This window comes from Patagioenas fasciata, chromosome 21 (assembly GCF_037038585.1).
Source record: "Patagioenas fasciata isolate bPatFas1 chromosome 21, bPatFas1.hap1, whole genome shotgun sequence".
In the NCBI taxonomy this organism is placed as follows: Eukaryota; Metazoa; Chordata; class Aves; order Columbiformes; family Columbidae; genus Patagioenas; species Patagioenas fasciata.
The window spans coordinates 3,745,797-3,770,102 of NC_092540.1; the positions used below are offsets into that span (position 1 = coordinate 3,745,797).

General features: G+C 47.1%; 2 protein-coding genes across 2 annotated transcripts; one reads left to right on the forward strand and one right to left on the reverse strand.

Moving 5' to 3' along the window:
• The first annotated feature begins 3,055 nt into the window (after positions 1 to 3,055).
• GUCA1B (guanylate cyclase activator 1B) lies at positions 3,056 to 10,465 on the forward strand. The gene is made up of 5 exons (XM_065854646.2): positions 3,056 to 3,122; positions 3,755 to 4,222; positions 5,853 to 6,002; positions 7,362 to 7,476; positions 8,523 to 10,465. Exons 2-5 carry the CDS (start codon positions 4,019 to 4,021, stop codon positions 8,648 to 8,650), a joined length of 597 nt encoding a protein of 198 aa, XP_065710718.1. The 5' UTR covers positions 3,056 to 3,122; positions 3,755 to 4,018; the 3' UTR covers positions 8,651 to 10,465.
• Positions 10,466 to 12,590: 2,125 nt separating this feature from the next.
• GUCA1A (guanylate cyclase activator 1A) lies at positions 12,591 to 17,056 on the reverse strand. Its single transcript, XM_065854762.2, has 4 exons — positions 16,798 to 17,056; positions 15,075 to 15,224; positions 14,483 to 14,573; positions 12,591 to 14,142 (listed from the first exon to the last, which is right to left on the reverse strand). Exons 1-4 carry the CDS (start codon positions 16,993 to 16,995, stop codon positions 13,982 to 13,984), a joined length of 600 nt encoding a protein of 199 aa, XP_065710834.1. The 5' UTR covers positions 16,996 to 17,056; the 3' UTR covers positions 12,591 to 13,981.
• Positions 17,057 to 24,306: the final 7,250 nt, after the last annotated feature.

Genomic DNA, 24,306 nt, shown 5'->3' on the forward strand with positions numbered 1-24,306 from the left:
CCTCGCGTTTCGTTGCTTTTCCTCGTAGGTGGAGAATCGTGACTCAGTGGTGAATCTTGGTTTCAAGAGATCACACAATACTTTACTATTCAGTTTCAGTGAACCACAGAAAGAAAATAGTGGGAATTTCCCTTCTCCTTCCCATCATGAACGCTTTGGATAGCGCTGAACCCTGATTTTGGAAAGGCTCGCTCACATCCAAAGCACAGTCCTATGCCAAAACTTTAGAACCATGCAAAATTTTAAGATCTTTACACACAGAGTAAAGTTAATTTACACACAGAGAGGTTAATTCTGCATTTTTTTCTTGGAAATTTTGCCTTGTATGATAAATAATTTAATCTTCATTCATCACACAGATGTAGCCACTGAGAGGTAACATTTAGTAGGAGTTTGTCAGCACATAGAAAGAACTTTCCGGCAATAAAAAGACAATAAATGACGCTCAAAGATTAGTGGGCTTTTTTTTTTGTGGAATAGGACTGCAGTGGTAGATTTTACATGTGATTGGATTGTTGTACCTGACCATTTTAGACATGCAAATCAAGGGACAGTTGCTCCTCTAATAACACCATCAACCATGTTGTCAATCCTGCCCTATAAAACGGTCTGGCTAATTTGGTGAGCAACTGGGAAGGGATGCACAGAGACATTGGGCTGAACTCCCAGCCCAAGCATGAGGGATCTTTGATCTCTTCTCAAACAAGCCAGCGCAAAAGCTGCCGTTCACCCTCCCCGCATTCCTCCCGTCCGCGTGTCCGTCCTGCCTGGCAATTTAAGGATTCTTCGGGTTTGCTTTCCTTCCTCGCCCTGGGAGCAGCCCTGGGCTGAGCTTTGCTCTTTCTAGGCCCCACTGCGAGGACACTTGAGCTCGCCCAACCCACGAGAGGGGTCTGAGCTGGTTAAAATAATGGAGCGACGCAGCAAAACGGCCAGGCAAGGGCTGCTCCAGCGTGGGCGAGGATTTAGCTTTGCCTCCAGTTTCATTGAAGCTGGTCCTCTCCCGCACCCTGTGCCTTTGTTACAGCCTCTGCTGCCTTCGCCGAGCGGTAACTCAGATGCCAAACACATGAGTCTTCCCAGCCCTCTGCAGGATTATTATTTTTAACCCCCCTTGAGTTTCTACCAGCCTCTGCTGAAGCGTGTGGCAACATGTTGTGGTAGTGAAGGGATGGGAAATAACCCATCTTTTTCCATGCTCTTGGCTGGGAAACTGCAGCTTTTGGGCCGTATAGGTGATAATCTAGGGATAGCTCTTCAGGCAAGACACGTAATCAGGTGGGGTTTTTGGCAACTAATCATCCAAAGTGTTCACTCTGACATGAAATATAAAGCATTGATCCTAACCCTCCAGGGTGCCAAGTAGCACCAAGCTCTTGATGACAGTATTTTGTAGAAATCATTCTTTTTGGTTTTCGCTGCTTGTATTTACCTCTACCTCCATCTTTTTTCTCAAACCAAATGAAGAAACCCTTTGGCTAATAAACTGTACTTCATTAAGCGACATTCTGCTGGCCGAGAGACGGCAGCTCGTTCGGTGCAGTCTGCAGAGAAGACACTTTGGACAATGAGAGCATGAGCAGAGGAATTTCCATACCAGGAGCTATAGGGTTTAATTTATTTCAGTGCCAAATTAACATCAGTACTTTTATCACCATGATTGCACATCATGATACCTGTAATAGCACCAGCTCGGCTTTGGAACACAGGTCTCTCGCAGTCCTTTGTTCCCTGCTGGAAAAGATCGGAGTCATCAAAACAAAGGGGAACCATTTTCTCTCCTGGGAACGGATCACCAAGTTCCCATAAGGCAAAACAAAATTATGCAATGAGGCAAGACAATGTCCCAGGCATGTGGAGTCTTGTTGTGTGCTCTCAGCGTTCACATTCCAGCACAGAGCTTCGGTGCAGGAGAGCAGCACAAAATGGTGAAAGGCTTTGCACCAGCGCAATGCAAAACTCCCCAGTTACAGTGCCCAAGAAGCTGCAATGAGCCCTCCCCACCCTGTCCCTGCATCAGCACCCCAACTTCTTAAAAGTGGTTTGTGACCCAGAGGAAACCCCTGCCCTCAACAGGTATCAGCCAAAATGATTCAAGAGCTATCATTAAGGGGAAAAAGCTATTTCTTCACATGGTTTTTGTAACAGGGCACAGGGAAATGGAAAATGCAACACAGCTATTTTATAAATACCATAATGACCACAGCTGCCAGAGGCTTCTGTCTAGCAGGTCTAGATAAGAGGCAAATGTTGGGGGATAGATCCAGTACAATGTCTTTTGATGAGCCAGAGTCAAGGACTAAAGTTTGGCCTAAGATTATCTGAAGCATCTATAAACAGAAAGACTGAATTTATAAATCCCACTATATTTTCTAGGCACAGAGATAGACAAACAGCATCCCTTTACATTATTAGACAAAAATACACCTTTTTGTTGAAAGAGAGCAGTCTTAACCTTCCTGGTAACTTCTCTGGTCCTTTCTGTACTTCTGCTGTATTACTCTTTTTGTTCAAGACTCTTAAGTAAAACCATGCATTGCCTATACATCCTTACATAGAGAAGTACAGAACAATACTGTACTCCTGCAGTTTTGCCTAGACATACATAAATATGCACAAATGCAATACTACTGGTAGATTACTTACAGCAGTGAGTAGATTCAGAGCAACCCCTATTCTTCCAGTTGAGCATAAGTTGCTGTATGGTTCTGCAATATCAAATTTTGGACTGGCTCTTAACCAGTGTTTTTCCATATGGAAAACTCTTCTTTCCAAACCAATGAAAAAAAAACTTAAATTCTTCTAGAACTTTGCTTTATTAAAATCAGGAGTCTTCTACTTCCTATTAATACTGTACCAATCCTCTTAAAATAAGAATCCTATCTAGATAGCAGGCTGGCCCAGACACATTTATAGCTACAGGTCATTTCTTTCCAGCTGAGACAGATAACGGTTGGATTCTGAACACCTGGTATGATGTGGGTAAAAGCCGGTGGCTCCAGGGAGGAAAGGAAAGAGCAGGAGGGTGTTTGTAGGGAGGGGACTTTGATCTTTAGCAGGAGGTGGCTGTGACCAGAGAGACACCAGAAACAGGGCTGTGTGTTGTATATGTAATAAAACTGGTAAGTACCATTTTAATAGTAGGAATGAGTGTAGGTATTTCAATGGGGAAAGGGAATAAGGAGAAAAAGTAAAGCTCAGTACTTTTAAAAAAAAAGGAACTTAAAATGTTGCTGTTATTTTTAATTGAGTTTCAAAAAAAGAATTCTGAAAGTGAGAGAAATAGGTACATTGATATCTATGTGCCTTTACTAGTTCTTAAAATTACTCTATATAGTATAGAGCCTATAGTATTTATTCAGTTAACTGTATGCATTGGCAGGCTTTTTCATGTGAGTTGTGTTAGTTGTGTGTGCTTGTTTTGTTGGGATTTGCTCTCTGTAGTTGTTTTGTAATGTGTCCTATTTTACTGCAACCTTGAGTATCCCCCATATGCCAGTACTGAAAAACTCATGGTAGGGAAGCTTACTCACAATTTCCCCCCCTAGAAAAATTACAGTAATTTGAGTGGGGTTACAGAGGGAACCTCGGCTCTCGAATTCTTTGACATGAAGGTATTAATGTCCAGAAGGACCCTGAGCCTCTGGAGTCTGCTGCTAAATAGAGCACAGCTCAGAACATCTGAAGGTCTTTGTGACTCAGAGGTGGGAATCTCCTAATGATCTTAGTTATTTTTATACATGCTTCCCTAAAGCAGAGAAGCAACTCTACCATCACCAAGCAAGCACGCAGAACTGTGGTGGTGAAAACCATAGGAGAAAAAGAGGGAGAGGAAAGCAAGACGGGAAATAAGAAGGTGGAGTTGCGAGACGCTATCAACATCAAATAAAGGCACGGGACAGCAAGGAGGAAAAGACCAAAGAAAAAGCAAGTAAAGGTGATAAAAGGACAATATAAGCAGAGGACTTTAGCGGGGTTTTCATTTTATTGTGGCTTTAATCTTGCTTTACGGAGCAAAATGGGGCAGCAGTTCACCAACGCCGAAGGGGAGCAAACGGAGATCGACGTTGCCGAATTGCAGGAGTGGTATAAGAAATTTGTGGTGGAATGTCCAAGCGGAACCCTCTTCATGCACGAATTCAAGCGGTTCTTTGGGGTCCAGGATAACCATGAAGCAGCAGAGTATATTGAAAACATGTTCAGAGCTTTCGATAAGAATGGGGTAAGTGGTGCAGAGCTGTTACAATTATTTGTCTGATAATTTGCTCTTCTTCCTTCTATAGTTCGGAGATGGTTTGGTGTGGTTCCCACCCTTGTTGCTGTGCTTCATGAGACTAACGCAAGGGTGATGGATTTGCTAGGGCAGGATGAAAAGAATATGCTGAACAACTTTGTATGGGCTGGTATGGATTTATCTTCTGTTAAATCTGCACACAATTAAGGACAGAATGTCTCCTTAAGGGACTAAGGATGGATTAAGAGGTTGAAATGTAGGCAGTCATGTTTGGAGACAGTATTGTTGAAAGATCCTCAACCAGCCAAGGTTACTGCATGGAAAAAAACATCTGTTATGCTAGAGGGGGAATTATAATGCGGGAAAGTCGTCCTTAGGCTCACTATACATTGGATTAAGTGTGTATACACAGTGTGAACAGGTGGCGTGTAACAAAATATTGATTTTAGCTACTCAAAAGTGAAGGAATGCTGAACAATTCAGGCATTCTGGTTTTGATTCCCTTTGCTGTATTTGTCATCAGACACCTGGGAGAAGTGGGCTTTCTGGTTTAGTGGCAGTTCACGCATACCCATGTATTGGTGCAAAAGATGGTGTAATACTAGCCTGGGATGCTTTAGATACTCAAAAGAAATGTAATATGGTTGCCTTTCCCATCTTGAAATGGGTAAACCTTGCCAAACCATTTGATTTCTATTTTCTTTTCCTGAAGTTCTTGATCATGTTTGACGTACGGGGTTGTTTGTTGCTGTATATCAGTGCAAGAGAAGTGGAGACAAGCACGTCATCTTTCAGATATACAGATTTCCCTTAAGCTTCCTTTGAAACCAGTGGCGAAATCACTTTATGGTAACAAAAGTCAATTTGTGAGAAAGGATAAAAAACTCTGGAAGGTGTGGGCAGATCAGACTTGTCGCGGAATTTTAAGCTGGCAAAACCCGGGTTCCTGGAAAAAACAAAAGGTCCAGGTCCAAATTCTGTCATGTAAGCTGCTTGGAAAGGGTTGCAGAGCAAATGGTGTGCGTCAAAGGCAGAGACCCATTCTTTTTAGGAGTTTCCTTAATAAGACTGAAGATCTGTTTTTAAGGAATGCTGATACTTGTATACATTAAGGACACTAAATCAGGCCTGGGCTCATGTTTTTCCTTAAATACGCCCATGGTATTACATATTCAGTTGAGCAGGACCTAACAATCCAAAAGAATTATTAGGAACACGGTAAGAAAATAAAACCAAATCCTTAATTGTGTTTTTATGCTTACTGGCCTTTGAGGTCCAGCAGTAGCTTTTTTTGTTCACATTTACAGAATTATTTGCCTCCCCATTCTTCATGTAATTTATGTTGTCTCAGGCTATTTAAACTGCTCATTTCTGCAGCCCTGGCAGGTGTTCCCCCTTACTGTACTGTAGGAAAACTGCTTTGCTCCCCACTGTCACTCCTTGGGGTATGGCTGCGCTTACTGATGCTCTTGGACTGGCACAAGTATTCTATAAAGTGGAAAATAAATAGATATCCCATGTGATATCCTCTAGGGGAGGTTTTATCTAGGTTTCATAAGCAGTTTTCTATTAGCTATATGGAGCTAAGTGCCACCTGGCTGCTTTTCTGTTTCTACAGGATAACACCATTGATTTTCTGGAATATGTAGCTGCCTTGAATCTTGTTTTACGAGGAAAACTGGAACACAAGCTGAGGTGGACATTCAAAGTCTATGACAAGGATGGGAATGGCTGCATAGATAAACCTGAGCTGCTGGAAATTGTTGAGGTAAGTGGGCATTGCCTAATCACTTATTTAAGCAATCACAGTTCTTTGGCAATATGATGATGTGTATGTTTTTAGTGATAACGAGGTTCCAAGGCAGCTGTGGGCAGTGATGAAGTGAAAAATGCCTGATCTTGGTGAAAGGGTGATGTGCTTGGTCCTTGGTGGAGCCAGATGGGGTGGCTGAGGGATCAGTTAAACCCCAGCCTGGCCCTGCTGCTGCTCTCCAGAACTGGAGCCTCTGGGGTGCCTGTATCTCTGCTCTGCCTTTGCTTTCAACATTTTCACACCAAGATCCATAGCACTGGAAGGACTTTTCACCCTGTGGCCCTTTCAGGAGCCACGTTTCCTGCCGAGTAGCTGGTGAGAATACACTGAGAGCCAGAAACAAGTGCAGAAATCCCTCTTGTAATGATTCCTTTCTAGGTTTCTGTTCTGCACTTGGTTCAGTTGAAGGTGGGAGAGAAGGCGTGGGGTTGAACAGACAGTCAGACACGGGGTACCTGGGTTCTTCCTCCTGATAAGTATCTTGGTGATGGTGCTGGAGTCACACCTGCACGCAGATGCTGTAACTGCCCCATGCACAGCAGTAATTGTGCAGCTTAATCAATGGTTATCAAACATTTTAGCACCCTAGGTGAAATGCAAGGTCAAGTAAACACCAGAAATGGCATCTGTGCAAGGCAGGTCCTTTTGGCTGGGAAGTGTGACCAGCTTGTTACCTGCAGCAGGTGTGGGAGCATCTGGGGAGCTTGTCTGGGCCAGCTTCAATTATAGTTTTGAGGTCAGCCAGGAATTGGCCGGAGCTTTGTTAGGCCCTTGCTAATCCCCTCTCTAGAAAGACTTCAGACAAAACCCTTCAGCCAGTTAATAATGAACAGATGGTTTTCGTGGGAGGAATTGATAAAATCTGCTCCTTTCCAGTGACAAAGTGGAACAGAAGCTAGGGGTCAAAATACGTGCTAATGCAGGCTTGATCGTGTAGGCTGGGCACAAGTTCCCTGGGGGAGAGAGCTGGGTAAATCCAAATGTGCCTGGTCTCAGATGTTAGAAAAGAACCCGTACTCAAAAGTCGGATGACTTTGCCATCTGTGAAACTTGTTCTTTGCAAAGGAACCCTGAGGTCTGACCAAAATGTGTGAGGAAAACAGGAGGGCAGCAGCTTCAAAAAGCAGATGAAGTCATTCACAGTGTGTGTGAGGTCAGAGGTTCCACTAAAGGTCTGGGGCTGCTGAGTGGCAGACCTTTCTCAAAAAGGTTAAAACCACAGCCTTTGTAAAAGACCTTTATGCTGTTGGGAAGATGAGAGCTCACTGCTTTTCATTTTCCAGCCCTTCTCCTAATGTGTGCACTTCTTTTCAGTCTATCTACAAGCTGAAGAAGGTGTGTCGGTCGGAGGTGGAGGAGAGGACCCCGCTGCTGACTCCGGAGGAGGTTGTGGACAGGATATTTCAGTTAGTGGATGAGAATGGGGATGGTAAGCGATCGATGGCTGAGATCGCATTTGTGTGCGATGAGAAGTTATCTGTGCTGGGCAGGCCAGCTTTAATTATGTCTATTAAGCAATCACTTAGGACTATGGTGTTATTCATATTAGACACATTGGGTTTGGTTCTGGTCTGTTTGGTAGAATCGAGTGAAACAAAGGAATGAACTTAACAGCAGAGTCAATTATACTGTTAAGCAGCGTTCTGTGTTTTACCAACACTGGGGATCACCCTCCATAAGTGCTCCAAGGACTGGATGCTCTTGCATTGCTTATATTCACATAATTATTACATATGCATATACATTATTACAGAAACTTTACAATTTTTGAATTTTTTTACATACAATACATCTATAGAAAGAAATAATTGATGTTGCTAGGTACAATTGTTTAGTTTCTTACTTACAATACATCTATTAATTATTAGTTAAATATAAACTAAGCACTCTGCTTCTAAACAATGTATCACTTAATCTTCTATCTCCCTCTTCTCATGCAGAAGGATCTAAAACTTGAAAAATATCCCCTCGTTTTGCAGGTGATCAGAAAACATTTATCTCACGTCAGTTGGGTACATGAATTTGGCAGCTTCTCTCCATGAGAATAACTCGGTGCAGCAGGATTAAATAATCCTCGTTGTCATTTTCATGCAAAACAGAGGGGTCACTATTCCATCTGTTTTTTGATGCTACAAAATCTCATCTCCTGAAAGCCCCCAGTAGCCACAGTGTCCCAGTCCCAGCACAAATAGCCCAAGTGAAGACAGCGGCTGCAGCCAAATTGGAGCTTGCAGGGTCAGATTTGGTGGAGCAGTGCCAGCTAATGAACATTTCCTGTTAGCTGGTGGGATGGGGCAGGTGTGAATGTGTTGGGTCATGGTGTGGGGGTTTGTCTTTCAGCTAAATTACATGAGGAAAGTATAGCTTTTGTTTTATTGCTATATTTTCTGAAACATAGATGGCTTTTACATCCTGTCTTCCTCTTATCTGTTGGTTTTGTCTCCCCATCTTGTGTCTTTCTCCTCTCATACACAGGGCAGTTGTCACTTGACGAGTTCATTGATGGGGCCAGGAAAGACAAGTGGGTGATGAAGATGTTGCAAATGGATGTAAACCCTGGGGGATGGATCACTGAGCAGAGGAGAAAGAGTGCTTTGTTTTGAGAACATTCAGCTTTGATCCAGCTGAAAACGGGATGCTGACTACAACTGTGGCTCTCTAACTCCAGGGTGGTAGTGGCTTTCCTTTTTAATACAGTCTCAGCATCCAGATGAAAACTTCGGCAGTTTCAGAAGCCATATCTCCATCTCAAACCCTTCTGGTACCCAAAGACTATTTTTGGCCCATGAAATGAGTCTTTCTGTGTACACCATACTGTGTTTGCCAGCTCTGGTTTTTGGTTACACCGCAAGGAATGAACACTTTGTGGCTTCCTGCAGTGGATCCTGGGCCGGTTTGATTCTGATGACAGACGGGACTGGGAAGCGAGGAATCCTGGTGCAGCGGTACCATCTCCAGTGCAGACCAGCGTTTGCATCGTTAATGCCTGCAGAAATCCACACACATCAAACCAAAAGTGCCAGAGCACTTGTTCTGTTGTCAGATTCTACGTGTTCAGGATGTCCATTACGCATAGCAATATGCATGCATATTTATGTTATACTACTGATGTAAAACACCAGCGTATCACTATCAGAAATGAGAATTAGATTGTAAGGGGTAGTCAAGACAGTGCACAGAGTTGAGGAAAATATAACGTGTGTGCTGGCAGGTGGAGCAGCAACTCCTTATGTCTCCTTTCTGTGGATCAGGCGCTGCTCTTGTAGCTGTTCAGGGCCCTGGGTTTCTGTGGGGCTGGAAAAGTGGTGCTTCCAGACACTGAGCAGTAGTGGAAATGGTGCCTCTGAACAGCCACATTTCAAGGGCAGTTTTGCACAAGTGATTCTGTTTTGTGGAAGGAGAGGTAAGGGAAGAGCAGGGTTTTCCTGGCTGTGGCTCTGCAATGAGACAATTCATTGGCAGGACCACAGAATGGAGCAAGTGACTGAAGAATCCAGGTGAGTTACTGAAGCAGTGCAGTGGTTTTACACTGGACTTAATTAGCCACAGATTACAGATAAAACTTGCACAGGTTGTAGGCTGAGCTCTGCTATTCTCATGGGTGACCCATATACCTATATAGGTACATGTATGTGGAAAGATAATTTGAGCTGAACCAATATTTTGGTTCACCTTTATTGGATTTATTGGGTTATCTGCAAGACAAAAAATCCCCAGGAAAATAACACGAGGTTTTGTCTGTTTGATTTTAATTTTCCCATGGAATCAGTGGGCCAAGTCACATCCCTGGAAAGATTTGCAATCCCTTTTTTTGTGGCCTTTATGACTGTAGTATCTTCCATTAGTTGATTAGTTTGCTGGTTTGCAGTCTTGTCAGTTTAAGCGGTGTTTAAATTCAGGAACATGAGGGAGTATTTGATAAGACAGTCAGTGCTAGAGTTCAAATCCATATGCATTTCCACTTCTAAATAGCCTTTCCAAGAGTTCTCTGTAAATATAAGCTCGTGGCATGTTACTTATCAGACTGACTAGACTGTTCATGCTGCTGTAAGGCAGCTGTTTAAGGCTTATTCAGGTCAATAGTTTATCAGCTAAAGATTGGAAAGAAAAATCTTCCTTCTGACCCGAGGGCCTAGAAGATTCACTTTACTGATATTCCAACGTGTGGATAAAGGTTGAACAGGAGGATACAAACTAAATCCTTAAGTTTAATGGTCTCAACCAACATCCCACACTCTGTTGCACCGGTTTAGTGGATGTTTAGGTACTGTAGTTGTGCGCTGCAGGTTTGCTTTAAACGCTTTATCTTGTGTGATTGTGTTCCCCAGGTCAGGCAGGGAAGGAGCTGTTTGGTGTCCGCACACCAGCCGTCCTGTGCTGGTAGAGGGCATCCTAACACCGAGCACCGCACAGCTCGCGGCACAGGTTTTGTAACATGTGAATTTAATAAAGAATTATTTATTAAAATGATATCTGCTTTGTAGTATGTTTTGTTGGTGCTTAAAATGAAGGTGAGGACCTCTGTGAGCATCTGAGACTGGCGTAATGAATTAAAGGGAGGTGTTAACAGTTAACATGGATAAGAGGAATATAAGGCAGAGGTGGGGATGCTATTGCAGATGCAGAGTAGGAGAGGAGTTCCCTGTTTAAATTCTGTGTAATGACAGCAAAAAGTAGAGTGTATCATTAAAAATAATTCTCAATGGAATCTGAAGTGCTGTGATGAGGGTCCCAGGTCTGGCCTTGCTGGGATTGAAACGGGAATGTTGAAGCGTTCAGGGCTGGAAGTGCTGAGGTTGACAGTGGGATGACTCCTCTGGCCTGGGCATGGACCTCTGCAGGTAGCGCTTGTCTTAGTGTTGGCATCACCCGCTGGAAAATTGTTCCTCTTAGCACTTGTGTAATCTTTAGTCAAGGAATCGCAGGGTGCTTTAGTCTCAGTCCTATTTTTAAATCCATAGGTATAAACACTTTGATCTCCTCCCAAACTCAATTCAACATTTACATCAAGCTGTTGATGTCAGGCACTCTGCATAATCCATTTTTCCAGACTTAGAGTCCGGCTAGAATTGGATTTGACTGATCGGATTTCTTTTTAGTCTAAATGTGGAAACAGGATGGCTCGGAAAAGGCAAATGCCATGTAACTTTTTTCTTCCCTGAGCTCTTACCATCTGCTCTGATGTTTGGGCAGAACCAAAGGTGCAATAATCGGGTTAGAAAGCTGAAGGTGAGGCTGTCGCTGATGGGCAGAGGCACCGGGGAACAGGAGCTGAGGAGGCATCGCATCCTAAAATCCCCTGTGTTCCCAGGGAAAGTGCTGAGCAGCAGAAATAACGAAGTTGAGAAGGAATGGGAATAATTACCTCTAACTGTGCCTAGCCATGCTCTTTGTTTGTCCGTACACCTGCTGGTATGTGATGGGAGGTTCACCCATGGGTGGCTGCCCAGAGGAAAGGGTTTTGTCCAGGTAATTCCCAAAGGATCCATGTGCAGCTCCCCTTGAAAGCATCACATTGAAAATCGGTACTGAGACCACAAAAAACATCCTATACTCATTGGTTTTTCTCATAGCACCCATACCCAGCTCTGGCAGCACAGGAGAAGACTTCTTCCCTTCTTCCCTTCAAAGGAATGTGCACCTCAGAGGTTTAGAAAGTATCTCAGACATATTAACCTTAAAGGTGCTGTATTTAAGGTAATTTAATGGTGTTCTGGGATCATGGTACGGGAACAGCGGAGCTGTGTTGTGGGGCAACTGCGTTCCCTGGGGATAAGGGACCTTTTGAAGCATTCTAACCTTCTACTCCCTACACCCTAATGCGCGGGGATGCGTTATTGACCCTCTGGCAGTTCCTAAAAAGCCTCTCCCACCCTTGCTGGGGCTGTGCTGCCTCATTCACCAGTGACATTGTCATGAGAGTGAGCAGCTGCCATTGGTTTGAAATGAATTATGCATGAGTTAGGGCAAAGCAAGTCACAATATTAGTTTTTAATTGTTTTATTTGCTTCCTTAGAGGCTGAATAAACACCCCTTGGGGAGAGACATGGAGGTTTGGAAGGTGCCTTTGGCCAGCTGGCAGTTCTGACAGCTCTTCTAGAATAGTTTTGTCTTTATAGGTAGAATTTGGGCTTGTTGGGTCTGCTGTTGTAAAGACGAAGTGCCATGGAGGGTTGTGCTGGTTGGTTGTGGGGAAGTGAATTCTGCTGTGAGGAGGATTGTTACACACTGAGTAAAGAGATGAGAAGGGCAAGCAGCACCCATGGGATGTGAGAACCTGGGAGTAGCCCCTTTTCTACACCAACCTCTCCTCATGCTGGTGCTGTTCTTGCAAAACAGCTATTTTAATGAAGCTAGAACAAAGATTTCTACACTTGCATGAGGCAGTTAATCTGTCCTGCTGGAAAGAGAAGGATTGATTGAAGGAGAGAAAAAAACACAACCTGAAATAAACTTGTAAAATATCTTTATTAGTTCACTATAAGATTGGAAGTACAAAAGCTTCCACATAAAACACTGTCAAATGAAAAAGATGCCCAGGACAAAAATGGTCAGAAAGTTGCTTATGAATAGTGAGCATCCAGTGCTAAATAACAAGTCTTTGAGCTGGGCAAGACATCGTTCCCAGTGTCCTGCATTGCCTTTCCAGGTCTGAATCTTGCTCCCATCAGATGAGGAAACTCCTCTCCAGGAGCAGCGGGGGCGCAGCCCCAGCTTGGGGACAGTGGCCGATGTGGGGACAGAACTGCTCCCGCAGCCTCCCCTGTGCGTGTGCGGGTCCCAGGCGCAGCCCCTGCTCGTGGTGCTGGTCGGTGGTGTCGGCAGACGAGGTTGCTGTGATGGGGTTCTCTAGGAAGGGGTGACTGGGTTTTATTCCACGGGGGACAGCGCTTGGTACTGCGGAGGTGACGGTTCCCATCACCTGCTCAGGGATCCGCAGGTGTTGCGGATGCTCAGGATGCGGATGCTGTGTCCAGCCCATCTCCAGCACCACCCCCCTCCGAACTGCGGGCAGAGGATTCGTTGCCATTGCAGTTAAAGCTACACGATGCTCAAGGGTGTTGCAGCTTGCAGGAGAGTTCTTTAAGTTTGTTGCACAGATGATATGACATGCAGGAATATTCCTATAAACACGCAAAACCTTTCCCTCTCGGGCTGACGTTGCAGCCCTCCCGATATTTCAAGGAGAAACATGCCCTTAAAGTTCAGATAGTTGTTAATAAAGGCACCTTTCTATGTTTTTAAAGCTTTTAAACAAAGAAAAGCCACTGCATTCACTGCTCCCCTTTTTCTAGCTCAGAGGTGTTTTTGTCTTACATGATCACTAACGATATCTAACTGGATGAGAACGAACGAATGAATGACCAAAACTGCTGATTGTGTGCTCCGGAAACATGTATGGAAAAAGGAGGTTTGTGTCTGTTTTCTAGATTTTGTACGTGTGTCCTTGGGGAGCCCCCGTCACCACCAGGGCCAAGCACCGACAGCCTCGGGGTTCGTCCCCTGCAGACGCTGGTGTTGGCCACAGCTGGGGGGGTGAATTTTGAGGCTTTCTTGGTGTGTTACCTCCCTGCATCGCCCGGTGCTGCTCCCCCTTCCTGAGGAGGGCAGATTCCAAAGCCCCTGAGCAGCGAAGGGCCCTGTGGCCAGTCCTGGGGTGGCTGTGGCTTGCAGGGTGGCAGCTCCTCCTCTTTTCCTTTTGCTGGCTGGTGTGGTTGTGCTGGGCAGAGCCCAGTGACCCCCATGCTCCCCTGAACCCTGTGCCCGGGGAGCGATGCTTTCGGAGCAGATCCTGGTCCCTGCGCTAGTGGGATAGTCTATCGCTTGTCACACTGGCGCTGGGACAGCTCACCAGCTCCTGCAACCACAACCCGATTTGTTTTAGTAATGCGAGGAGGGGGAAAGTAGAGACAAAGGGAAAATCTCCCAGGAGCCTACTCGGCAGCCTCTGCTTCCTGCTCGGGCTCGTGCGGGTTCTTCCCGTCGTTCTGGATCAGCTGGACGATGTGCGTCAGGTCCAGGCTGCGGGTGAGGATATCGAGCAGCACTTCATCCTTCTGCACGCCCTCCATGAACTCCTCCAGGGAGAGCTCGCCTGCGAGAGCACGGTCAGGAAAGTTCTGTTAGGTCCTGCATCCTTTCTCCTCCCTCCTCAGCATCCTCGGAGCAGCCCCCCAGGAGCTGTGGGTACCAGCCCTTCCCGATGTCCTGAGTCTGTGTATCGTACACCCCAAACCCCATCACAGCTAAACCCCGTGCAGATCCCCAGTGTCCCCAACTGCAGCCCGTGGAGGGGACAGGGAGCAAAACGTTCACAGAGAGCTGGTCCCTGCCAGCTCTCCCGTGTCCTGGTGTTTTGGGACATCCAACATCTGGAAATGCAGGTAAGGGGGAAGTGGGAGCTGTATTTGGCATTGCATAAGAAAGCTCCTTACCATCTCCATTTATATCAATTTTGTCAAACACCATGTTTGTGAATTCCTCAGCTGTCATCGTTTCGTTGCATCGGTTGATGGCTCTAATAGCCTGGAGAGAAAGAACAATTACTGAGCGTTATAGATTTGTGTATCCATCAGCACCAGTGGCTCAGTGACCACACATGGGCGGCCAAACTTTTTTGCAGGCAGTTCTGAAAGGAATAAAAGTCCTGGAGATTAAAATCACTTAAAAAGGCAATCAATGCATTAAAAGATTAAGTGGGCATGCTGGGATAAGCCAGGAGCCCTTCACCTCTGAAATCCTGAGATTAAATTCAAGTGCTTATCTCAGCCCGGGTTTCAGCGGCCGCGGTTAAACAGCCGGCGATGAGGAGACGAGGGGTTGGTGCGTGTCGGGGCGCGTGGGGGGTCAGACAGGTCCAGCCCGCTGGGAGGACGGGCAGAGGACACGGAACCAGTTTGGCCAGTGCCTGCTGGTTTGCCAGGGAGTTGTCTGTTGGGTGGGAATTTTCCTGTTACAACCCTTGTGTCTTCCTGTGTTTAATAACCGGCATCTGCGACAGAAGCAGGAAAAGCAGAGCCCACTCACTTTGATGATGTTCAGCAGTTCTCCCCGGTCAATGCAGCCGTTCCCGTCCACATCGTAGAGCTTGAAATACCACCGCAGCTTCTGATCCACCTTCCCTTTCAGGACCAGGCTCAGAGCTGCCACATACTCCATAAAATCTATGTAGCCGTCCTAAAAGCAGAGATTAGAAGCCAGGTGAGACTAAAAGCAGGTAAGCTCAGTGTCTATGCCCGGCTTGAGGACTAACAAAGACTCAAAAGTTAGCCTGTGCTAAAGGAATGTCTTTAGGCAAAGCAGCGGTAATTCAGAGGTCAAAGAGGAACAGGCTTATGCAGTTGAGCCCTGAAGGATTACCGCACGTTATCCTGCCTGCACGCTCCTCCGGCTCTGTTCTGCTGCAAGGGGCTCTCACCTGCTGCTCTCCAGGAGAGGAACGAGCTCCGGAATTACCCAGCACATTGCTGCCGTCTCGGGAGGGGACGGCGCTGCTCTGTCCCTGTGCCATTTGTGTGTCTGCTCGTGTTTGGCCACATCAAAAGCACAAACAGTTTTATCTTTGACTTTCCCCCTGGGTGTTTGCCCGGCTCCCTCCGCAGCGTCAGAGCCACCGAGGTTTCTGCAGGGCCGTGGTACAAATGCCAAGCCGTGCTGGGCTGAGCTCCGGTGCCACCACCCTCCAGACACCACCCTGGGATGTTCACGGCTTCGAGGAGATTTGCTAAAATGTGTGGTGCCCAATGTGGAGCTTTTTAGTGGCGCGTACCATTGAGATACGAAACAGATCAAAGGGAAAACAGTATGTACTATAAACCTCGGACAGTCTTTGGGAGGGAATAAGCCAGGGGTTTGTCAATGAACAAAGCCACCGTGCACGGGGCCAGTTCAAGAAGAGATCATCTGCTTTATCCCACCACTGCAAGAGCCAGATTAGGTATAAATAGTGACTGAGCCCCGTTCCCAGCAGGATTTCCTGCACAGCAATTCCATTTTCAGGCATGCATTCAAACCCGGGGCAGTGAGCAAGGTGAAGGCACAAACCGAACACCTAAAGGATTTAGGGCCTGAATTGTGTTCTTTTCAGTGGGATTAAGCCCACTATGCCTTTCAGTTTACCATAAAATATGTTCTTCATCTCACATGAGATGCAGTTTCAAATCATTCGCAAGTCCAGCACAGCAACAGCCCACGGTGCAAAGCTTCTCCCCAGGGAACAAAGGGCCTGAGCTCCTTATCATACATGTAATAAAATCAATGAAACTGTAATCCATTTATAATTTAAAACAATAGAAAAGCAAAGCCAATCCGTTCTGTAAACCGCAGCTCATGCCACGCTGCGTGGCTCAGGAACTCTCTGTTTCTGCATGAATGCTGCAGCTGTTCTCACACCGCTGGCTTGGTCCTTACTGTCACAACATCTGATATCTCAGGGTTAAAGGGCGTTTCATTTTAAAGAGATCATGGACTAGCAGAAAACCCCCGACTATTTTAATAATTTAAAATGAAAAGGGAAATATAATTTCCAGGAAAAGCCTGTTTTCTCCCAGAACAGGCAGCAGGTGAGGGGTTTTACTTGACATCTTTTTTTGCCTTACATAACTGATTTTACAATTTACAAGGCCACAGAGCATCAGACCACGCATACTCGGATCCACGTCTATTTTGCATACACCCAAATACACCGCACACCACGGGAGCAAAGCACAGCCCATCCCTGCCCAGGCTGAGTGGGAAGGACAATATTTACCTTATTAAAGTCGAACGTCTCAAACATTTGCTCAACGTATTTGTTCGCTGACGGACTCAGGTTTTTCAAGCCAAAAAACTGTTTGAACTCGTACAGGGTGAGCTGGCCCGAAGGACACTCTGTCATGAACTTCTTATACCACTGGTGGCACTCGGTGGTGCTCAGCTCCTCCACGCTTTTCCCGTCCATGTTCCCCATCTCCACAGCAAAGTCCTGATCGCTTTGCAGCCAAAAATGGATGTTTTCTGAAATTCGAGGGCTTTGAAATTCTGCTTCTTGCCTTTAGAGTCCCAATGTCCCCAGCGCTGCAGAGACCGCAGTATTAGGGAAAAGCCAAAATGCCTTGTGTGGGGGTTGTTCTGATTTGGTGTTGGGGGTGATGGATGCAAAAGGCACCTCTTCCCAGGACAATTCCAAAGCACAAAACCCTCTTTGGACAAGAGGGTGACATTTAAGTACCCAGCAAATCCCCCTGCGGCCAATGAGGCTCAGGGGATGACTGGCTCCCGACAGGTATTAAGACTTCAGGGTTAAAATAGAAAGGAGGTAAAATGGGAAAGTCTTGCAGATTACAGGCCCGGCAGGAGATTATGAGGGTGGAATTTTCTCCGTGATGGTGTAATCTCCTAATCCACTTCATTTATGATTTTGTGGGGGGGTTGTATGAGCGATAACTTTTGCACCAAAATCAGGGAAAGAAGAAAGAGAGAAAACAACTCAGAAGTCTCTATGTTGTTACTGTCTTTTTGGTCTCCCTTAGTCTTATTCTGGCTGGAGGATTTCCAGACGGGGCTGCTAATTTGAGCCTGAAACGTAGGGAGGGGGAAGTACCATTTCAGCTCCTGTAAATAAATGCTATTTGAGGGTAAATTTCGTGCGTTGAGACACCTGCTTCTGGAGAAGAGCGGCATGGAGATGACACCTGAATTTCAGCTCCAGTTACTATCTAATGCCACAAATGAAACTGCCTTTCCATTCACGAAGAACAAGACTTTGCCTGTATCTAGGAAACCCTCATGAAAGGAGTTGTCCTTTCAAAGGAGGAGCGGAATTTAGGCTTAGCTGAGGAAGCCAGCGAAACCTTCCCAGGTTCTGCAGCTTGTGCTAAGGCCAGGCTTGTGCAGATGACCATTCATGCAGTGCTTCTGTGTAAGCAGGTGACAGTAAATGACAGGACAAGTCGGACCAGGTTTTTAGAACAAAACCCACGCTGCATATTTTTCTGGGGAGCAGTGACCTGGCCTCACCACCCATCCCTCAGCTCATGCGTTCACTGATGGTCATAACTCAATGGGAAGCTGAGGTCACGCCAGTCACTGCTTTCACTGCTTGGGCTTTATTGCTCTCAACTACAGTTTCGGGGGTTGGAGGGGTCTCCATTTCACAACATCCGCACTCGGGACATCAATCTTCTTCTTGGTGTGATCGGTGTCCCGGTTGTAGCGGTACCCGCAGGTTGGCCTCTGCGAGGTGTAGAAGGGGTTGTACGAGTTGGACCAACCCGGTTTGTAGAAGACAAACTTGAAGGCATCGGGTTGATGGCCCCCAGAATGGGCGACAACAGGAATGAAACGAGTGTCCAATGGCTGCGGATGTGCTGGAGATGGCTGGATCGTTGGGACGGGCTTCTCCATCTCCTTTGGCTTCTTGTGGTCTTTGCCAGGGGTTTTAGTCACCTGTGGAGCAAAAGAGCCAGACAAACGCGTTGCAGTTGCTCCCAACACTTTGCCATCCTTATCAGGGTTAAGGCCCTGATGCAATAGTTGTGTATTGGTGACCAAAAAGCAGAGATTTAACAAACCAGGAGAGCGTAGGGAGTGCCTGCCTGCTTACACTCCCTGCAAGGGCAGTCAACATGCAGTATAAATGCTGAGAAGTCAGGTATTTACATCTCTTTAGCTAAAAATCTAAGGTGATATTACTGATAAAGTGAGTTTAAAATCAAATGATGTACTGGAAATGTGGAAGCAACAGTGAAAATAAGATTAAGTATGCACAAAAAGACTTGAAGGACTTGATGCTCTCTTGACTTGAATTTCAGCTGGTTCTTTGTGACAGTGCAAAGTGAATAGAAAGTGCTACCAGTTGCTGATGTTCCTGCTGTCAACCTGACCCGGGTCATCCTTCCATTGCTTTTGGGGGATAATACATTCTCCTTCTGTGTTTGGCACAGTGGAGCCCTGGTCCCAGCTCAGAATCTCAGTTTTAACAGCTATAAATGACAGCAATACATGCCCCTTGTAAATTCTCCACCAAACCACAGCCAAGGCAAATTGGCCATGGAAATGGTCCAACCCAGTCGAGTGTCAGTGATGACAGAAACTTAACACCATCCTTCACAAACATACCCTGGGGCATCGGATCCTCAGCCCCGGGTCCCTCTGCAGGCACCTACAACCACCCCGCACCTTGTCCTGCTCTGCTAACTGCTCTTCCCAAAGCTCTAGGTGGGTTTTTTCCTCCCAGAAACATGAAGGGAGAAACAAGGTTGTTGAGTCTTGTGAGGCAAATTCTTCCTCATCTTCAGCTGGGTCACATTTCTGAAGCCTTGAGGCAAAATCGCTGCCACCACCCGCATGGCACAGGGGACCAAAGGATGCAGAAACAGCCCATTTTGCCTGTACATTTGCACGGAGCCTTTGCAGAGGGGGTGGTGTGGACGTGACCCCCGGGACACACATGGGGCTGACTTGTCACCCATGGCTGCTCCACGGCTGCGCTTGACTGGGGAGGTATTTCTGCTGCTGTTATTTAACCGTGACTCAGTTATCTTGTTTTCATTGATGACACCTCTATGCGAATGGAAACTAACTCTTCCCCCAGCAATTATCCGCTTTACTCCTGGGCGCCCTAAATAAACGCTTTGCTGCTTGGCTTTATTTTTAACTTTGGAAAGAGGTTTCCTGGTTTCCGTGACGCTCTGGCTTACTTGGTGCTCTATTTCTGTTCCTGCAGCTGGCTCTGAGCACTGGCTCCTAAACCTATTAAGACGGGGACACCCGCAAATTATTTAGAAATCTCCTGAAAGCGTTTGAGGGAAATGACCAGATTCCCCCCCAGGTTCACCACCTCTTTCTGCCACTCATTTCTCCGATACAGCTTGAAAGACTCCGTTGCTGGAGCTCAGGACAAGTGTCATTTCAGCCACAAGGAAACGTCCGTCCATTTTTTCCATAGGGGATAAAATAATGGCATTTTGACTCCTGAAGTGCAGTTTTTGTACCACTGCGGTGATTTTAGTGTGGTTTGCATATCCCTGCTTTGAATGCACTCAGATTCGTTCAGAAATGATTATGTTCACTTAGATGCGCAATTATAGCTCATGGAAGGTCAGCGACAAGTACGCACAGGAGTGCGCTGCTGCAGCTGCATCCACCCCGCAGAGAGGCATTGGCGTTAATAAATCAGTGCACTCGGGGGGTGGAGGTGAGGCCGTGGTTACTTTGAGAACTCATGTCGAGATGCTTTTGAGATGCACCGGCCGTGCTCAGAGACAGAGGGCAGGACACGGTGTCAGGGAGCGCTGAGCTTTGCGCTTCGCTGTCCCCATGGGGTTTGTCTGTCCTGGGGGCTCCTGCTCATCCTCTGGGGCATCTAAATCTTGGTAAATACATTCTCCGCGCTCAGGTCAATGCACCTGCTTACGTGCTCACTGAGGGGAAGCACCAGCTCAACGTCCTCAGCGCTATTTATGGCATTGCCTGAATTCAGAGTCCCCCATAATCCTATTGCATCTATTCATAGGTTGAGAGATTCCTAATCCTGCCCAAATTGTCTGTTGGCCCTCAAAGAAGATCCCTACGGGGGGGTCACAGAGAGAAGACTGATTTCGGTAACCAAGCGAGCACAAGGTGCTCAGACGTCCACCCCAGCTGAGGTGTTCCCAGGGGGCTGTCAGAGCCACTGTCACCCCCTTGCTTTGCAGCGGGGAGTCCTCCCTCCCGCAGCCACCCCAGGACAATCTCTTGCTGTTTGCTCCGAGCCCTTGGTGACCACAGGGGCGAAGGTGCTGACAGTGGTGCAGCTGGGTGGGTTTGAGGGATGACGCATCACTCAACACCACCAGGACCCTTTTGTCCCCCACCAGGACCCTTTCATCCCAGCGACCCTCAGGACAAGGGTCTGCCACCCTCCTTCCCGCAGGGAGGGGACACAGCGAGCAGGGGTCCCTCCTGCCAAACTATGAGCTCCTACCTGTGAAGCCATCTTCCCGATGGGGACCCCGATGTGCGGGGCTGTCAGGGGCGGGAGTGGGCAGTGCTGGCATCAGGGCCATGGGGGCACTCGGGGGCATTGTGACCACTGGGGTGTCACTGGGTGTGGCTGTCACAGGGGTGCAGAGGGGCGCAGGGGTTCAGCCATGGGAATTCGGAGGGTGCTGTTTCTCCTGGGACGATGGGACAGGGGAGGTGTCACACCCGATGGGAGCCACCACTGCTGCCCTTCAGCCACACGCTGGGTTTCTCCTGCCGTCCCTCCCTCGGCTCTGGCCGGGGACCTGCGCTGCACAAGCACTTTGCACACCTGTGAGATGCCAGATCTGCATCTGCAGGGCGCAGCTCCCCGCGCTGATGCAAAAGCAGATTGTTCTGGGGTGTTTACCCCTGTGAGGATCAAAGGCAGCCTCACACCATGGGGTGTTACATCAGAGCAGGGCTCACACAGCTATTTCTATGCCAGAAAATCTGCTGGAGATCTTCCAAGTGCTTTCCCGTGCTTCGTGCCCAGCCCAGCCCACCTGTCCCTTTAGCTGTGTGGCCTCTAATGCTCAGGAGGTCGCAGCGGGTGGGTGGCAATCACCCTCCCTTCAAAACACAGCCATGCCACCAAAATGGGCAGCTTTTCCCTGAGTTTGCACCTTGAGAGGTCAGCCCACCTCACACCACACATAGACCTTGCTAGTCCTGAGCTTTTTCTGGTCTTCTGGGCGAGGCTCCACGCTTTACTGGGAGACGGAAGGTAAAGAATATACAGGAGTGTGCACACAAGCTCTTGCAGATTTGCTTGTGTTCACCGGGATAACAAATTCGCCTCAAAACACACATCCCTTCATGTTGTAAGGAGCGTGTTTTCTGACGCTCACCACCCAGGGTGAGGCAAAGCCGCTGTTGCAGGGTTGCACGGGTACACTCACTGTCCCCAGCGCTCCAGGCACAGGGGACAACCTCAGGAGCAATTATCGGGGAGCTGAATCACACTTTCCCACTCCCGCAGAGCATCGCTGCAGCCCTGCGGCCCCTTTGAAGTCTCTTTGGTGTAACAACATTTTGTAGGACACCTTTGTGCACGAGCCCAGGCTTTCTCATTCCACGGGGTTTTATTGGCTTCTCTTCTTAAAATAGTTCCTCTTCTCCTTCCCCTTTTCCCTGACTTCGTCTCTCTGTCTCTCCTGTTCAATTTGTTCGCTCAAAGACTGTGAATGTCAAGGGGCACGTATACCTTGCCTATCTTGCAAAGATATTGTGTCCTTTGCGTTTTCAGTAGTGAGCGGGTCCTTCATTTCATCTGGTTTCTTCTTCTGAGAGGTGCCAGTGGGTTTTCTTTAAACATCCAAGGCTCAGCTAGATGGGATCCCACAAAGAGCTGGCTCCAGCGCTGCTCTCTCAGGAGGAACATTGTTTCCCCATTCCCACCCTATTACTGCTCTTATCTGCATGCAGGACTGTCCCTTTTTCCCCGCCATCTGGGCTAAAACACGGCTGTGGCGCGTCCCCAGCGCCACGAGCTCGGGGCGTGCAGGACTTGCTCTTGTGCGGGGTTGTTGCCGTTCCCAGATAACTGTTACAAAGGGCGTAAGTCCCGCTAATTGCAGGCCTAATTGCGGAGCCGTCCCTTTGGCATCCCCGCTGCTCCTGGAGCCCATGGAGCATCCCAGCGTCTGACCAGCTGGATGGAGCTGCATCTCTGCAGGGCGGCCGAAATCCTCTGAAAACTGTCTTAAATAATTATAACCCTATACTACAACCATAGGATTGAATCCACATGGTACCATGTTTTAACTCCTTCTGCATTTGCCATTCCTGTTAATCTTCTTTATTTGAGTGCTGCCTGACAATTTCTGCCATGAGTAGATTTTGCTTTTAAAATATCATAATAGCAGTGCTTTATCGTTGTTCCCAGGTGATTTATTGAGTGGCCCTGATTTGTACTTTGCAGCAAGAAAAGGTTGCGAAAATAATAATTTTAAGGTGATTAAATACATGATATTTACCACTAAAAAATGAAATCTATATCATTTTGACTCTCAAAATGTGGTGGAAATAGAAATAGATACAAGACAGGATGCTCATCCCCTGAAGCTGTGTTGCAGAGTTAGTGTTTTGACAGTTACTCTGGGTTTAAAGTTCTCCAGAAATCCCAGCATTTAATCACCGATGTTACTCATTAACCCTCAGTTTTTACTTGCATGACACAGAATATTGTTGGCAATGTTGGACACTTGCCTTTGTACCTGGCATAAGGAATTCTTTGGAGTCAAATCCCACTGTCTTTAATCCCAAACCCTAGTAACATCTGGGTTGCATGGAGAAGGGAGATGTTTCTGGTGGAGGTGCTCATTGCGTGGAGGTGGCTTTTCTGCTCGGTAAAATGCTTTCTAGAAAATTCAAGGCTGATTTTCTTCGGAGCAAACACACGGTAGAGACAAAGAATTACGCTGCAGCTTCCCCTGACTCTGGCTGACATTCCCTTGTATTGCAAGGCCACCTGCAGATCTCAGACAGGGCCTCCAGGTCCTGACAGGCTGTGCCAGTGCGTCTGCACCAAGCTGGGCAGAGGGGCCCAGCGTGCGGGTCAGGACTACAGCAGGAGGCGAAGAAACAGATACAGGCGGGACACAGCATGGAAATGGCCCAAACTCTCAAAACTAAATGTTCAGTGTCCAACCAATCTGAAAAGATTGATAATTTATGTTGTGGGGTTTTTTTTAATTATTATTATTTCGGGTTTGTTTTCTTGTTTGTTTTTGTTTCTTGCTGTTGTTTTGGTTTGTTGTTTCTTGTTTGGTTTTTTTGTTTCTTGTTTGGTTTTTCTTGGTTGGTTGTTGGGGGTAGGCTTTTGTTTTCGAGTTTTGTTTCTTTTTGGTTTTTTTTATTTGCTTTTGGGTTTTTTTTTGGTTGGTTGGTTTTGGGTTTTTTTGTGTGTTTTTTGCTTGTTTGTTCTGTTTTTTTCTTATTTTGGGTTTTTTGGTGTGCTTTCGTTTTCTTTAAGAGGAATCGGATGTCCCGCTGTATTTACCCTGCGGACCCCGCTGCCCCTCGATGTTATCTTGCTTTATCTTACCCCGTCTCACCCACCCTCCCCACCAGCACTGCCCCCAGCGGCCCGGGGACCCCCATGAGCCCCTCGGCTCGGGCCGTGAGCTCATCTCCAGTGACCCCCCGCCCCCGGTCCATAAAGCCCCGCGGAGGCAGCGGCGCTTCCTCGGCGGGCGGGAGCGGCTCCGGTGCGGCGGGAGGCACCTGGGAGGAGGGAGGAGCGGAAGGTGGGGCCCGGCCCGGCCCCCCCCGC

Coding starts and splice junctions, on each gene's coding strand:
- GUCA1B (XM_065854646.2), top strand. CDS start 4,019: ATGGGGCAGCAGTTCACCAACGCCGAAGGGGAGCAAACGGAGATCGAC. Junction 4,223..5,852: donor GAGCTTTCGATAAGAATGGG/GTAAGTGGTGCA, acceptor CTGTTTCTACAG/GATAACACCATTGATTTTCT. Junction 7,477..8,522: donor AGTGGATGAGAATGGGGATG/GTAAGCGATCGA, acceptor TCTCATACACAG/GGCAGTTGTCACTTGACGAG.
- GUCA1A (XM_065854762.2), bottom strand. CDS start 16,995: ATGGGGAACATGGACGGGAAAAGCGTGGAGGAGCTGAGCACCACCGAG. Junction 14,574..15,074: donor AACTGCTGAACATCATCAAA/GTGAGTGGGCTC, acceptor CTTTCTCTCCAG/GCTATTAGAGCCATCAACCG. Junction 14,143..14,482: donor AATTGATATAAATGGAGATG/GTAAGGAGCTTT, acceptor GTGCTCTCGCAG/GCGAGCTCTCCCTGGAGGAG.